The sequence below is a fragment of the Oncorhynchus keta genome, chromosome 11 (genome assembly GCF_023373465.1).
Source record: "Oncorhynchus keta strain PuntledgeMale-10-30-2019 chromosome 11, Oket_V2, whole genome shotgun sequence".
Classification (NCBI taxonomy): Eukaryota; Metazoa; Chordata; class Actinopteri; order Salmoniformes; family Salmonidae; genus Oncorhynchus; species Oncorhynchus keta.
Window position 1 is genome coordinate 29,651,543 of NC_068431.1, and position 17,665 is coordinate 29,669,207.

The following is a 17,665-nucleotide window of genomic DNA, read 5'->3' on the forward strand; positions in this document are numbered from 1 at the left end:
GAAGAAAGAAGAAAGAGATAAGAAAGAGAGAGAAGAAAGAAGAAAGAGAGAAGAAAGGAGAGAGAAGAGAGAGAAGAAAGAGAGAGAGAGAAGAAAGAGAGAGGGGGAGAGAAGAAAGAGAGAGAGAGAGAGAAGAGAGAGAAGAAAGAGAGAGAAGAAAGAGAGAGACAAGAAAGAGAAAGAGAAGAAAGAGAAGAAAGAGAGAGAAGAAAGAAGAAAGAGAGAAGAAAGAAGAAAGAGAGAAGAAAGAGAGAGAGAAGAGAGAAAAGAAAGAAAGAGAGAGAAGAGAGAAAAGAAAGAAAGAGAGAGAAGAAAGAGAGAGAAGAAAGAGAGAGAGAGAGAGAGAAAAAAAAGAGAAAAAGAAGAAAGAGAGAGAGAGAAGAAAGACAGAGAGAGAAGAAAGAGAGAGAAGAAAGAGAGAAGAAAGAAAGAGAGAGAGAGAGAGAGAGAGAGAGAGAGAGAGAGAGAGAGAGAGAGAGAGAGAGAGAGAGAGAAGAAAGAGAGAGAAGAAAGAGAGAGAAGAAAGAGAGAGAAGAAAGAAAGAGAGAGAGAGAAGAAAGAGAGAGAGAAGAAAGAGAGAGAAGAAAGAGAGAGAAGAAAGAGAGGAGAGAGAGAGAGAGAAGAAAGAGAGAGAGAGAGAATAAAGAGAGAAGGGAAGAAAGAGAAAGAGAGAGAGGGAAGAAGGGGGGGGGGGGATTATGCCCAATTCCAAATCCGCCCCTAGCCACTTCTGTGGATTTAAAAGGATTAGATGAATTTAAGTAATATGGAAGAAGAGGGCAAGGTGGAAAAATAACCACACTGCTTGTACCCAACCAAACCTTTCAGATCTACATGAAGTGCCCAACCTAGTGACTTTCAGGGTTGTAACAGATTTTTTTTAAACAAACTATAATCCTTTATGTTACTAGCAAAATAGTGTAATCTGATTACAGATACTTCTGAAAAAACTAGATGATTAATTTAAAATTCAGAAATTATTTGACACCTTTCTGTTTTCTCAATGACATTCAATTCAACATTGAAAATAATGCATACATTTAAGTTTGTTTCTGCCTGAGTGAGTGACCACAAATCACATTATGATGACACACCAAATGCATTTGATGGATCGCAGGAAAAGAGCAGTATGGCTTTTGTAGGCTAAAGTCCAAGTTATGTCTTCCAATTGTGGTCTAGCCTACGGGCGATATGGATATCACGTATTATTGATATCTAGGCTACATAGCGCATTGATGTGATTCACACCGCTGCTCTCTCATTTAGCTATTTGTGCCTAAAGCTGTTGCGGGGACCGCATTACCTCCACACCGGCAGTCATGAGTCATGACCGCAGTCAAATTCCACGTAACCATTGAGTTACTGTAATCTCCTTGTATGTACTTGGTAGTACCCAACTAGCTAACAACCGTCAGGTCGCTAATGCCCTGGACCCGGTTTCCCAAAAGCATCTTAAGGCTATGTTCATCGTTAGAACCTTCGTATGAGCATCATTAAATCCGAGCGATTTCAAAAAACTATACATACTTAAGTTGCTATTGAAAACGCTCTTTATTTAACAACTGCGTCAGATCACTCGTAGAACAGTTAAGTACTTGTTGCCCTTCCGCGTCACTTTATACAGAGAAGATCTCTGCTAAACACAAAATCAAGATGTTTATCTGTCTTTCTGTGACTCTGATAACTTCAGAGATAAATGTGACAGTGACTACAAATACAAAGTTGCCTATTTCTTTGCATAACAAGTGAAGGACATAAAGACGTTTCAAATGAAAAGCGAAACGACTGTATTAAAAGATAAATACAGTATAGGCTACATAGACCTATATATTTGAATAATAGTGAAATAAATGTCATGTCATGTTCATTTAATTTAGCTTTTTTGTGCTATTTATGCTAACGTCCATTTATTTTTTATGGTTTGCCAAATCTTGATTTAGTGCCTTATTATAGGGTAAACATTAGAATAAGCTGCCTCAATATTTGTAGCCATATGTGATATAGCTATAGGAGCTGATCCATCATCAGTATTGTCGAATAATTAGAATGTTAAGGTAAGATTGGAAAGGTAGAACGCGGATCCGAGAGCAGTGCTTTCTTTCTTTCGATCCTATCAGTATCCACACATGCCTCAACGACGCACTTAGCGAACACTCTCTCTGTGTGGTGTTTGGGAAACGCATGTTACATCTTCAGCCGTTGTTAAAACACTCGATTTGCCCAAGTTCCATCGCTATAGGGAAACCGGGCCCTGGTACTCTATTGTCCCTCTAACATCAATGCAAATGCAATCGAAAAATCACATCAAACACCCACACCACTGTGCGTTTCCATCTCCTCCTCTTTCCTCCATTCCTTTCTTGAGTGAGAGGGGCTGTCAACTGTTTAATGAAATATGTTTTGCTGTGAAAACATGTTACTATCGATATTCCCGAACAGATTCCACTTGGTTGCCCAAATTAAGCATGGGGTAGCTGTAGGAACAGGGTTGGAGAGCTCATGGCATAAATAGTCTGGGCAGAATATCACACTACCTGTAGCGCATTAAGAGGCTGCATGCTTTAGTGACTGATGGGACAAGTGAAACACGTGTTCTTATAAACCCAGATATGTCTATAGCTCTGCTATAAAACCGGAGTAGCCTACCCGGCATGATTGAAAAATGAGTGCATACTATATGGATGACATGTATTTTCCCCACTGCAACTGTTCCTGACATTCTAAATATGTTCCTGACATTCTAAATATAAACTCATTTTACATACGGTATCAGTCAAAAGTTTGGACAGTCCTACTCATTCAATGGTTTTTCTTTATTTGTACTATTTTCTACATTGTAGAATAATAGTGAAGACATCAATACTAACATAAATACTATGAAATAACACATATGAAATCATGTAGTAACCAAGAAAGTGTTAAACAAATGAAAATATATTGTATATTTGAGATTCTTCAAAGGAGCCACCCTTTGTAAAAAAAATAAAGAAAACCCCTGGAATGTGTAAAAAGTTCAAAGTTTTGACTGGTACTGTATTAATAAAGGCAATATTTAATTGATAAAAGTCTGATAGGTGAAAATATGATCACATGAGAGGCAAGGAACCGACCATAAGCTTTTGTTGTAACTTTTTAAAATCATCAATAGCCTATACTCACATCTTGCAGCCCTACAGTTACAGTTGAAGACAGAAGTTTACATACACCTTAGTCAAATACATGTAAACTCAGTTTTTCACAATTCCTGACATTTGATCCTAGTAAAAATTCCCTGTTTTAGGTCAGTTAGGATCACCACTTAATTTTAAAAATATGAGTTGTCAGAATAATAATAGAGAGAATGATTAATTTCAGCTTTTATTTCTTTCATCTTTCATTCCCAGTGGGTCAGAAGTAATACATTCAATTAGTATTTGGTAGCATTGCCTTTAAATTGTTTAACTTGTGTCAAACATTTCAGGTAGCCTTCCACAAGCTTCCCACAATAAGTTGGGTGAATTTTGGCCCATTCCTCTTGACAGTGGTGTAACTGAGTCAGGTTTGTAGGCCTCCTTGCTCGCACACGCTTTTTCAGTTCTGCCCACAAATGTTCTATGGGATTGAGGTTAGGGCTTTGTGATGGCCACTCCAATACCTTAACTTTGTTGTCCTTAAGTTATTTTGCCACAACTTTGGAAGTATGCTTGAGGTCATTGTCCACTTGGAAGACCCATTTGCGACCAAGCTTTAACTTTCTGGCTGATGTTGCTTCAATATATCTACATAATTGTCCTCCCTCATGATGCCATCTATTTTGTGAAGTGCACCAGTCCCTCCTGTAGCAAAGCACCCCCACAACGTGATGCTGCCACCCCTTGCTTCATGGTTGGGATGGTGTTCATCGGCCTCCCCCTTTTTCCTCCAAAACATAACGATGGCAATTATGGCCAAACAGTTCTATTCTTGTTTCATCAGACCAGAGGACATTTCTCCAAAAAGTATGACCTTTGTCCCCATGTGGATTTGCAAACCGTAGTCTGTTTTTTTCATGGTGGTTTTGGAGCAGTGGTGTCTTCCTTGCTGAGCGGCCTTTCAGGTTCGTCGATATAGGACTCATTTTACTTTGGATATATATACTTTTGTACTGATTTCCTCCAGCATCTTCACAAGGTCCTTTGCTGTTGTTCTGGGATTGATTTGCCCTTTTCGCACGAAAAGTACATTAATTTATAGGAGACAGAACGCGTCTCCTTCCTGAGCGGTGTGACAGCTGCGTGGTCCCATGGTGTTTATACTGGCGTACAATTGTTTGGGTCCACCATTTTTTTTCTGAGGTCTTGGCTGATTTCTTTAGATTTTACTATGATGTCAAGCAAAGAGGCACTGAGTTTGAAGGTAGGCCTTGAAATACATCCAAAGCTACACCTCCAATTGACTCAAATTATGTTAATTAACCTATTAGAAGCTTCTAAAGACATGACATCATTTTCTTGAATTTCCCAAGCAGTTTAAAGGCACAGTCAACTTAGTGTATGTAAACCTCTGACCGACTGGAATTGTGATACAATGAATTAATCTGTCTGTAAACAATTGTTGGAAAAATGACTTGTGTCATGCACAAAGTAGATGTCCTAACCGACTTGCCAAAACTATAGTTTATTAACAAGAAATTTGTCGGAGTGGTTGAAGAAGGAGTTTTAATGACTCCAGCCTAAGTGTATGTAAACTTCAGACTTCAACTGTATATGTTTTGATTTCTAAGACATTCTAAGGTTTGCATCATTCACAACTAAAGTTGCCAAATAACTCAAACTCGTATAGCGTATTGGACCTGTTTCAAAATATCCCTTTTACACTCATATCTACTTCATATGAGCACTGACTCCGGAATGGGAAAATATATACTTTATTCAACGAAGTGAAATAATATTCTTCGTATAAAATCATATAAAATAATGGCACGGGACCTATAAGCATATCTTGTCTGTGAAATGAACTTGCCTACAGCCTATGGCACGGTGCATACCCAGATAACATGCAGTAGGCCGAATCACATTCTGTTCTTCTGAAATACATTTTCTTTATATCATAATGTTTCTCTAGACCTGCCTAAAAGAAATACTGGATTGAATGTGATGGTGTATATTAAATGGATTTATTAGACTTTTTTCAATGTAGATATTCCAAAGGCGTGTTTCAGTGGCTTGAATGCGAAGGCCTGGAGATGCTAAACGTGTTTGTTAATTAACCATCAATCAGTGGTGGAAAAAGTACCCAATTTTCATACTTGAGTAAAAGTAAAGATAACTTCATTGAAAATAATTTAAGTATAAGTGAAAGTCACCCAGTAAAAGTCTAAAAGTATGTGGTTTTAAATATACTTAAATATCTAATATCTAGTATTTTAACTTTTTGATTTTTTTATTTAACTAGGCAAGTCAGTTAAGAACAAATTCTTATTTTCAATGACGGCCTAGGAACAGTGGGTTAACTGCCTGTTTAGGGGCAGAACGACAGATTTGTACCTTGTCAGCTCGGGGGTTTGAACTTGCAACCTTCCGGTTACAAGACCAACGCTCTAACCACTAGGCTACCCTAGTAAAAGTACAAGTAAAAGTATAAATAATTTCAAACTCCTTATATGAAGCAAACCAAAAGGCACCATTTTCTTGTTTTTTTAAATGTACGGATAGCCAGGGGCACACGCCAACACATCATTTACAAAGGAAGAGTGTGTTCAGTGAGTCCTCCAGATCAGAGGCAGTAGGGATGACCAGTTATGTTCCTTTGAGAAGTGTGTGAAATATACTTTTTTCCTGTTGTGCTAAGCATTCAAATTGTAACAAGGAAAATGTATGGAGTAAAAAGTACATAATTATCCTTAGGAATGTAGTGAAGTAAAAGTAAAAGTTGTCAAAAATATAAATAGTAAAGTACAGATACCCCCCCAAATTACTTTAGTAATACTTTCAAGTATTTTTACTTAAGCACTTTAGACTACTGTGGTCAATTACTGAGACTGGCATGCATTTACAAGACGATAACCGGCTGACCAAATTTCATGACCGCAGTAGCCCTATTTGCGCCTTACGGATTGTGGTTGTTGTGGAAATGTATATGTGTATTTTTACCCAATGTTGAATTGGAGTTGAATTATTTTCATCATGGACAATTTCCATCTATACTGAACAAAAATATAAACGCAACATGCATTACAGTTCATATAAGGAAATCAGTCAATTTAAATAAATAAATGATGCCCTAACCTATGGATTTCACATGACTGGGCAGGGGCACAGCCATGGGTGGGCCTGGGAGGGCAATCAGAATTATTTTTCCCCCACAAAAGGGATTTAATTACAGAGAAATAGTCAGTTTCATCAGCTGTCCGGGTGGCTGGTCACAGACGGTCCTGCAGGTGAAGAACCTGGAAGTGGAGGTTGAGCTGGAGGCAGGGCTTTCTCCTATAGAGCTCCATTTTTATGGAACGGTCTGCCTACCCATGTGAGAGACACAAACTCGGTCTCAACCTTTAAGTCTTTACTGAAGACTCATCTCTTCAGTGGGTCATATGATTGAGTGTAGTCTGGCCCAGGAGTGGGAAGGTGAACGGAAAGGCTCTGGAGCAACGAACCGCCCTTGCTGTCTCTGCCTGGCCGGTTCCCCTCTTTCCACTGGGATTCTCTGCCTCTAACCCTATTACAGGGGCTGAGTCACTGGCTTACTGGGGCTCTCTCATGCCGTCCCTGGAAGGGGTGCGTCACCTGAGTGGGTTGAGTCACTGATGTGATCATCCTGTCTGGGTTGGTGCCCCCCCCTTGGGTTGTGCCGTGGCAGAGATCTTTGTGGGCTATACTCAGCCTTGTCTCAGGATGGTAAGTTGGTGGTTGACGATATCCCTCTAGTGGTGTGGGGGCTGTGCTTTGGCAAAGTGGGTGGGGTTAAATCCTTCCTGTTTGGCCCTGTCCGGGGGTGTCCTCGGGTGGGGCCACAGTGTCACGCCCTGGTCGAAGTATTTTGTGTTTTTCTTTATGTATTTGGTCAGGCCAGGGTGTGACATGGGTTTTTGTATGTGGTGTGTAGCTTAGTGGGATTGTAGCTTAGTGGGGTGTTCTAGGAGAGTCTATGGCTGTCTGAAGTGGTTCTCAATTAGAGGCAGGTGTTTATCGTTGTCTCTGATTGGGAGCCATATTTAGGCAGCCATATTCTCTGGTTGTGTTGTGGGTGATTGTCCTGAGTGTCTTGATGTCCTTAGTCTGTGTTAGTTTGCACCAGTTAAGGCTGTTTCGGTTTTCACTACGTTTATTGTTTTGTAGAGTTTGTGTTTTGGATTCGTGTTACGTTGTGTAAATAAACATGGATCACAATATACGCGCTGCAGTTTGGTCCGACTCTCCTTCACCATTAGAAAACCGTGACACACAGTGTCTCCTGACCCCTCCTGTCTCAGCCTCCAGTATTTATGCTGCAGCAGTTTGTGTCAGGGGGCTAGGGTCAGTTTGTTATATCTGGAGTACTTCTCCTGTCCTATTCGGTGTCCTGTGTGAATTTAAGTGTGCTCTCTCTAATTCTCTCTTTCTCTCTTTCTTTCTCTCTCTCGGAGGACCTGAGCCCTAGGACCATGCCTCAGGACTACCTGACATGATGACTCCTTGCTGTCCCCAGTCCACCTGGCCGTGCTGCTGCTCCAGTTTCAACTGTTCTGCCTTATTATTATATGACCATGCTGGTCATTTCTGAACATTTAAACATCTTGGCCATGTTCTGTTATAATCTCCACCTGGCACAGCCAGAAGAGGACTGGCCACCCCACATAGCCTGGTTCCTCTCTAGGTTTCTTCCTAAGTTTTTCTTAGCCACCGTGCTTCTACACCTGCATTGCTTGCTGTTTGGGGTTTTAGGCTAGGTTTCTGTACAGCACTTTGAGATATCAGCTGATGTACGAAGGGCTATATAAATACATTTGATTTGATGTGATCTGTGGCATTGTGTTGTGTGACAAAACAGCACATTTTAGAGTGGTATTTTATTGTGCACCTGTGTAATGATCATGCTGTTTAATCAACTGATTGATATTCCACACATGTCAGGTGGATGGATTATCTTGACAAAGGAGAAAGGCTCACTAACAGGGATGTAAACATGTGTGCACAAAATTTGACCGAAATAATCTTTTTGTGCATTTGGAACATTTCTGGGATCTTTTATTTCAGCTCATGAAACAGGACTAACCCTTTATATGTTGCATTTATATTTTTGTTTAGTATAGTTTTTCACATCCAAATAGCACTTTTCAGTAGTGTTCAAAACATGACATTCTGAGAGCAGCATTTATGAGCTCCAATCAGTCCTCCATAACAACAAAATCCTAGGCTAATTAGTCCTTAGTTTTGGGGTTATGCTCAGGTATAACAATTTGGCTAATCTATATTTCCAAGTCCTATTCTTGAAGATCAAGGGGTATTAAATTAATTTATATAGCCTAATCGTATTATTATTGGCTCGACGACTCATTGCGAGCTCACAGAACAGGGCTCCGGGCAGCCGAGCGGAAATGGAGGAAAACTCGCCTCCCTGCGGACCTGGCATCCTTTCACTCCCTCCTCTCTACATTTTCCTCCTCTGTCTCTGCTGCTAAAGCCACTTTCTACCACTCTAAATTCCAAGCATCTGCCTCTAACCCTAGGAAGCTCTTTGCCACCTTCTCCCCCCCCCTCCTCCCTCTCTGCAGATGACTTCGTCAACCATTTTGAAAAGAAGGTCGACGACATCCGATTCTCGTTTGCTAAGTCAAACGACACCGCTGGTTCTGCTCACACTGCCCTACCCTGTGCTCTGACCTCTTTCTCCCCTCTCTCTCCAGATGAAATCTCGCGTCTTGTGACGGCCGGCCGCCCAACAACCTGCCCGCTTGACCCTATCCCCTCCTCTCTTCTCCAGACCATTTCCGGAGACCTTCTCCCTTACCTCACCTCGCTCATCAACTCATCCCTGACCGCTGGCTACGTCCCTTCCGTCTTCAAGAGAGCGAGAGTTGCACCCCTTCTGAAAAAACCTACAATCGATCCCTCCGATGTCAACAACTACAGACCAGTATCCCTTCTTTCTTTTCTCTCCAAAACTCTTGAACGTGCCGTCCTTGGCCAGCTCTCCCGCTATCTCTCTCAGAATGACCTTCTTGATCCAAATCAGTCAGGTTTCAAGACTAGTCATTCAACTGAGACTGCTCTTCTCTGTATCACGGAGGCGCTCCGCACTGCTAAAGCTAACTCTCTCTCCTCTGCTCTCATCCTTCTAGACCTATCGGCTGCCTTCGATACTGTGAACCATCAGATCCTCCTCTCCACCCTCTCCGAGTTGTGCATCTCCGGCGCGGCCCACGCTTGGATTGCGTCCTACCTGACAGGTCGCTCCTACCAGGTGGCGTGGCGAGAATCTGTCTCCTCACCACGCACTCTCACCACTGGTGTCCCCCAGGGCTCTGTTCTAGGCCCTCTCCTATTCTCGCTATACACCAAGTCACTTGGCTCTGTCATAACCTCACATGGTCTCTCCTATCATTGCTATGCAGACGACACACAATTAATCTTCTCCTTTCCCCCTTCTGATGACCAGGTGGCGAATCGCATCTCTGCATGTCTGGCAGACATATCAGTGTGGATGACGGATCACCACCTCAAACTGAACCTCGGCAAGACGGAGCTGCTCTTCCTCCCGGGGATCTCGCCATCACGGTTGACAACTCCATTGTGTCCTCCTCCCAGAGCGCTAAGAACCTTGGCGTGATCCTGGACAACACCCTGTCGTTCTCAACTAACATCAAGGCGGTGGCCCGTTCCTGTAGGTTCATGCTCTACAACATCCGCAGAGTACGACCCTGCCTCACACAGGAAGCGGTCCTAATCCAGGCACTTGTCATCTCCCGTCTGGATTACTGCAACTCGCTGTTGGCTGGGCTCCCTGCCTGTGCCATTAAACCCCTACAACTCATCCAGAACGCCGCAGCCCGTCTGGTGTTCAACCTTCCCAAGTTCTCTCACGTCACCCCGCTCCTCCGCTCTCTCCACTGGCTTCCAGTTGAAGCTCGCATCCGCTACAAGACCATGGTGCTTGCCTACGGAGCTGTGAGGGGAACGGCACCTCAGTACCTCCAGGCTCTGATCAGGCCCTACACCCAAACAAGGGCACTGCGTTCATCCACCTCTGGCCTGCTCGCCTCCCTACCACTGAGGAAGTACAGTTCCCGCTCAGCCCAGTCAAAACTGTTCGCTGCTCTGGCCCCCCAATGGTGGAACAAACTCCCTCACGACGCCAGGACAGCGGAGTCAATCACCACCTTCCGGAGACACCTGAAACCCCACCTCTTTAAGGAATACCTAGGATAGGATAAAGTAATCCTTCTCACCCCCTCCCCTTAAAAGATTTAGATGCACTATTGTAAAGTGGCTGTTCCACTCAATGTCATAAGGTGAATGCACCAATTTGTAAGTCGCTCTGGATAAGAGCGTCTGCTAAATGACTTAAATGTAAATTATCTGAAGTAGAAAGCAATGGGTTAGAAGAAGCCTACATAACCAACACATAAAGTAAAATGCAACATCCATTTATGGCCAGCTATGTAAACTCTAACATTGACTTATTCTGCAATAGATGTTGTTCAATCAGATTTTATGACTTTGTGGCTGTGCCAGCTATTAACCTGTGCATCTTAAGGGGAAAATAATCTAAAAGTAACTGAAAGTATTCAGATTACGTTACAGAGTTTGGGTAACCCAAAAGCTATGTTACTGATTACAATTGTGGACAGGTAACAATTAACTGTAACAGATTATATATAGAAAGTAACCTACACAACCCTGGTGACCCTGCCTCACATTTTAAATGTGTAAACAATCAACTTTTTACCTTCTGCAGCTTGTTGACCTTATCAGAGCACACCACCATCTCCTGCTTGAGCAGCCTGTTCTCTTCTGACAGCATGTCCACCATCTGCTGGGCGCGTGCCAACATGGTAAAGGGGTCTCCCTGGGGGTGAGGGTAGTGCTGGGGAGGGTGGCCCTGGGATGACTGGGAGTGGTACTGTTGGTGCTGGAGTTGTTGTTGTTGCTGCTGCTGTTGTTGTTGCTGCTGCTGCTGTTGTTGTTGCTGCTGCTGTTGTTGAAATTGGTGGTGCTGCTGCTGGTGGTGGTGCATCCTGGAGGTGGAGCCGTATGGGTCGTGTGGGAAGCCGTGGCCCCTCTGAAGTGGAGGGTGAATGGCCCCAGGGCAGTACAGGTCTCCCTGGTGTGATCCAGGGCCCTGGGGGCTTCGGGGGCCCATGGAGGCGTAGGGATCCCCTTGGGGGTGGGGGGGTGTGTGGGATGGGTGAGAGGCACTGTGCAGACTATTGAGGGTGGAGGACTGGGCTCGGGACAGAGAGCCCACAGAGGTGACAGAGGAGGTGGGGCTGTGGTGATGGACAGATCTCTGGGAGTGGACCGAGCTCTCCTTATTGGATCTGTGGACACGACAGCCAATCAGAGAGGTTAATATGAAGAAGGGAATGTCAGTTGGTTTACCGTATGACTTTATGTGGGTCTCCAACAGTCCATAGATAGAAATGATGATACTATCTTAGTGCTTGTTTTAGTATACAACAAAACATATCACCAGGCAAAACATATACAATGATACTATCCATTTACTATGGTGATTCACCTGCCATACACCAACAAGTCTGGGTTTTTTCCAACTGACAAAAAAAACAATTGTGAACCACTTTGGAAATAAGAAAACATTCCTGTGTCTATAAGGGACGTCATCAGAGTGCGAACAATCATGTCGCCACAGGTTTTAGCTGATGATAAAAATTCTGCGGTACTCATCTCTGTTTGCCAGTGATTTACTTGAGGTAAACGAATAAGCAAGGAGGAGGGAAAACAGGCAGAACAGGATCTCTATCGCTTCTATCCAGACAACTGGCTCTGGCTCTGTTTCTATCTCTGTGTGTCTCTCTCTCTTTCTGTGTGTGTCTCTCTCTCTCTCTGTGTGTGAGAACCAACAGGTGTTGGAGACATGCCTTACTCCTCAGCCTTCCAGCTAATCAATAAACCTGCTCACCTCAACAGACAGTCAAGTAGGAAGGCAAGAAGACAGGCAATCAGGCTGGCACGGAGGTAGGCAGGTAGAGAAGCAGGGAGGTAGGCAGGTAGAGAGGCAGGCAGGCAGGCAGACCGGCAGGTAGAGAGGCAGGCAGGTGGGTAGACAGGTACAGTGAGGAAAAACATTTGTTGATCCCCTGCTGATTTTGTAGGTTTGCCCACTGACAAAGAAATGATCAGTCTATAATTTTAATGGTAGGTGTTTTGAACAGTGAGAGAAGCATGTCAAAAATGTTATAAATCGATTTGTATTTTAAGAGGGAAATAAGTATTTGACCCCCTCTCTCTCTTAAAGGGAGTTCTCCTAATCTCAGCTTGTTACCTGTATAAAAGACACCTATCCACAAAAGAAATCAATCAATCAGATTCCAAACTCTCCACCATGGCCAAGACCAAAGAGCTCTCCAAGAATGTCAGTGACAAGATTGTAGACCTACACAAGGCTGGAATGGGCAACAAGACCATCGCCAAGCAGCTTGGTGAGAAGGTGACAACAGTTGGTGCGATTAATCGCAAATGGAAGAAGCACAAAAGAACTGTCAATCTTCCTCAGCCTGGGGCTCCATGCAAGATCTCACCTCGTGGAGTTGCAATGATCATGAGAACTGTGAGGAATCAGCCCAGAACTACACGGGAGGATCTTGTCAATGATCTCAAGGCAGCTGGGACCATAGTCTCCAAGAAAACAATGGGTAACACACTACGCCGTGAAGGACTGAAATCCTGCAGCGCCAGCAAGGTCCCCCTGCTCAAGAAAGCACATATACAGTGGGGAGAACAAATATTTGATAACCTGCAAAATCGGCAGTGTTTCCTACTTACAAAGCATGTAGAGGTCTGTAATTATTATCATAGGTACACTTCAACTGTGAGAGACGGAATCTAAAACAAAAATCTAGAAAATCACATTGTATGATTTTTAAGTAATTCATTTGCATTTTATTGCATGACATAAGAATTTGATCACCTACCAACCAGTAAGAATTCTGGCTCTCACAGACCTGTTAGTTTTTTTAAGAAGCCCTCCTGTTCTCCACTCATTACCTTTATTAACTGCACCTGTTTGAACTCGTTACCTGTATAAAAGACACCTGTCCACACACTCAATCAAACAGACTCCAACCTCTCCACAATGGCCGAGACCAGACAGGGTGTAAGGACATCAGGGATAAAATTGTAGACCTGCACAAGGCTGGGATGGGCTACAGGACAATAGGCAAGCAGCTTGGTGAGAAGGCAACAACTGTTGGCGCAATTATTAGAAAATGGAAGAAGTTCAAGATGAAGGTCAATCACCCTCGGTCTGGGGCTCCATGCAAGATCTCACCTCGTGGGGCATCAATGATCATGAGGAAGGTGAGGGATCAGCCCAGAACTATACGGCAGGACCTGGTCAATGACCTGAAGAGAGCTGGGACCACAATCTCAAAGAAAACCATTAGTATCACAAAAGGCCGTCATGGATTAAAATCCTGCAGAGCATGCAAGGTCCCCCTGCTCAAGCCAGCGCATGTCCAGGCCCGTCTGAAATTTGCCAATGACCATCTGGATGATCCAGAGGAGGAATGGGAGAAGGTCATGTGGTCTGATGAGACAAAAATAGAGCTATTTGGTCTAAACTCCACTCGCCGTGTTTGGAGGAAGAAGAAGGATGAGTACAACCCCAAGAACACCATCCCAACCGTGAAGCATGGAGGTGGAAACATCATTCTTTGGGGATGATTTTCTGCAAAGGGGACAGGACGACTGCACCGTATTGAGGGGAGGATGGATGGGGCCATGTATCGCGAGATCTTGGCCAACAACCTCCTTCCCTCAGTAAGAGCATTGAAGATGGGTCGTGGCTGGGTCTTCCAGCATGACAACGACCCGAAACACACAGCCAGGGCAACTAAGGAGTGGCTCCGTAAGAAGCTTCTCAAGGTCCTGGAGTGGCCTAGCCAGTCTCCAGACCTGAACCCAATAGAAAATCTTTGGAGGGAGCTGAAAGTCCGTATTGCCCAGCAACAGCCCTGAAACCTGAAGGATCTGGAGAAGGTCTGTATGGAGTAGTGGGCCAAAATCCCTGCTGCAGTGTGTGCAAACCTGGTCAGAAACTACAGTAAACGTATGATCTCTGTAATTGCAAAAAGGTTTCTGTACCATATATTACGTTCTGCTTTTCTTTTTTTTTCCAATTTAAAGTTTTATTAAGTTTTCTTGTTTTTCAATCAACCAACAAAACACATTCCACATTCACAGATGTGACAGGCTTAAAAAAAAGAACATAAAAAAGTTACAAAATATAATAATAATACATTTGAAAAAAATACAATTAAAATAAAAGATTAAAATATTATTTTTTATTTTTTTCCTTGGTGCATATATATATATATATATATATATATATATATATATATATATACACACACACATATATACACAGATATATATGTGTATATGTATGTATATATATATACATATATATATACATATGTGTATACATACATATACACATATATATATATATATATATATATGTGTATACATACATATACACATATATATATATATCTGTGTATATCTGTGTGTATATATACACATATATACATATATATATATATATATATATATATATACATAGATATACACACATATACATATATATATACACACATATATATATACATATATATATACATATATACATATACACATATACATATATACATATATACACATGTATATACATATATATACATATATATATATATATACACATGTATATACATATATATACATGTATATACATATATATACATATATATATATATACACATGTATATACATATATACACATGTATATACATATATATATATATATACACACACACACACATACATACATACATACATACACGCACTCAAAAAACAACATATATAACACTTGCAGCAGCACTATCAAGGTTCTTATTAGCTATTTCTAGCCTTCGCTGAGACGACGAGCCAATAATTCGTTTTTTGGTTTTACAGCACCTTACACAACATGTATCTGCACATTTCCCTAGTCACCCCGTTCACTCTGTCCAGTTTGAAATATCATTGAATATTGGAGACCAGAGTCGATCAAACTTGGGCTGTCTCTTGTGGAGGTCATAAGTGAGCTTTTCAAGAGGAAGAAAGTCAACAATCTGGTCAATCCACATTTTAAATTTAGGAAGGGTATTAGAGGCCCACAATAGAAGAATACATTTCTTAGCAAAGTATGTAATAGTCATAAGCAAATTTTCTCTGTTAGAATCAAGAACAGAATCTGGCAATCTCTCTACAGCTCCAAAATACATGCAATATAGGTTCCCACTTTCAGAGGTACATCTTTTACAGTTAGGAGACATATCTGTTTTCATTCTATGGAGTCTCAAAGGAGTATAATAAAATGTGTACAAAAATGTGTAATTAGATTCTTTCATTTTTACATTAGTAGAGGTGCAGTATACCCTGTTGCAAACCTCAGCCTATAACTCATCACTGATAGTCAGACCAAGGTCCTTTCCCCAAATTATTTTCAAAGGAGTAAAGGAGGAGCCTCCTTTCTCAGAAAGGAGTCTTTTGATGTAATATATTTAGCCTTTAATGGATTGTGCTGTGACAAGAAGGGTTTCAACTTCATTCAGCTGAGTTCTAAACCTCCTCTTGGAGGTAAATGAGGAAATTACATGTCTAATTTGAAGATATATTTTTTTTAAATGGGATCTTGGCACATCAAATTCCCTGCAGAGCTCTTGAAAGGATTTCAGTGTAGTGGTTTTCTGATGAAATAGGTCTGAAAAGGTCCTGATTCCTAGAGTATGCCAAAGATTAAAGTTGGCATCCTTCAGGGCTTTTGGCAAGTCTGGGTTGCCTACTATAGGCGAGTGAGAACATATTTGGGAGGAAATGCCCAGGTATTTCTTACAGTCTCTCCACGCTAGTAGGGTGCTGTAAATCATAAAGGTTTTGGCTATGTTGCCCACTTCACTAAAATTATTAATGAATATAATTGAGCTTAAGGGCAATGAACCACAGGATTGGGCTTCTATCTGAATCCACGTTGACTCTTGTCTGTTTGTGATCCATGTTAGCATGTTGCAGATTTGGGCAGACCAGTAGTACAATTGAAGGGAAGGGCAAGACCACCCTTAGATTCAGGTTTCGATAGAGTGGAAAACTTGATCCTGGGTTTTTGATTGCCCCATATACATTTGGTGATGCTTTGGTTAGTTGTTTTGAAAAAGGCAACTGGGAGATAGCATGGGAGCAACTGAAATAAGTAGTTTAGTCTAGGGAGGACGTTCATACGGATGACATTAATTCTTCCTACTAAGCTAATTGGGAGGGAGATCCAGGTTTGGAGATCGTTCTTGGTTCGATCCAGGAGTGGAAGATAATTTTCCTTGAAAAGGCAATTCAGATCTGGTGTTATGAAGATCCCAACGTATTGAAACCCCTGTGTTTTCCATTGGAAAGGTCATAGTGTCTTCATAGAGCTGGTGAGTGTAATATTGAGAGGGCAGACAGTGGATTTGTTCAAATTGATCTTATAACCTGAAAACTTGCCATACTGAGCAATTGCGCCTAAAATGAGAGGGAGGGATTTCTCAGGGTTGGATATGTAGAGCAAGACATCATCCGCGTGAAGCGAAATCTTGTGCTGCAGGCCGCCTGCAGAAACACCCATAATACTTGGATTGCTCCTTATCAGCTCTGCCAGAGGCTCTGCTCCCAACAAGTAGAGTAGGGGGGACAGCGAGCACCCTTGTCTTGTGCCCCATTCCAGAGGGAATCTGTCAGAGTTCAGTCCATTAGTAGTCACCATGGCATTTGGATGAGAGTATAGTGATTTGATCCATTTAATAAAATTTGGGCCCATATTGAACTTTTCTAAGACTGAAAACAGAAAGCTCCACCCCATCCTGTCAAACGCCTTCTCAGCATCCAGTGAAGCCAGCAGGACAGGGGTCTTCTGTGCGTTTACTTGATCAATAATATCAAAAAGACAGCGAATGTTATCAGAAGAGTATCTGTCTCTAATAAATCCAGTTTGGTCCGCTTTTATTATTTTGGGAAGAAGAGTGTTTAGTCTTTTGGCGAGCAATTTGGTAATTATTTTATAGTCGAAATCCAACAAGCTTATGGGCCGGAAGGACGAGCAGGATGGGGGGTCCTTGTCCTTTTTTAGCAACACTGTAATGCGAGTTGTGTGCATTGATTCTGGGAGAACTCCGTTTTTGCAAAAATCCTCCAGCATTGGCATGAAGATAGGGATGAGCTGGGGCCAAAAAGCTTTGTCGAACTCTCTGGGGTATCCATCTGGGCCTGGGGACTTATTAGGTGGCATGGAGGTAATTGCCTCCAGGACCTCCTCAGGAGTGAAGGGGGAGTTGAGATCTTCTTGGTCGGTCTCTGATAGTTTAGGTAGCGAGATTCCCTCTAGGAAAGAGTGGAGTTCTGCCTCCGTGTGTTTTCTCTCAGAGGTATATAGTTTGCAGTAAAAATCATGAAAAGTTAAATGTATATTTTTTGGGTCA

At 42.2% G+C, this 17,665-nt stretch overlaps 1 protein-coding gene across 1 annotated transcript in view; it reads right to left on the reverse strand.

Moving 5' to 3' along the window:
- LOC118390041 (angiomotin-like) overlaps nucleotides 1-17,665 on the reverse strand; it is a 51,601-nt gene that overhangs the window by 20,501 nt on the left and 13,435 nt on the right. Inside the window, 1 exon segment of the mRNA XM_035780190.2 lies at nucleotides 10,885-11,476. Within this exon segment, the coding sequence (XP_035636083.2) occupies nucleotides 10,885-11,476 (592 nt within the window).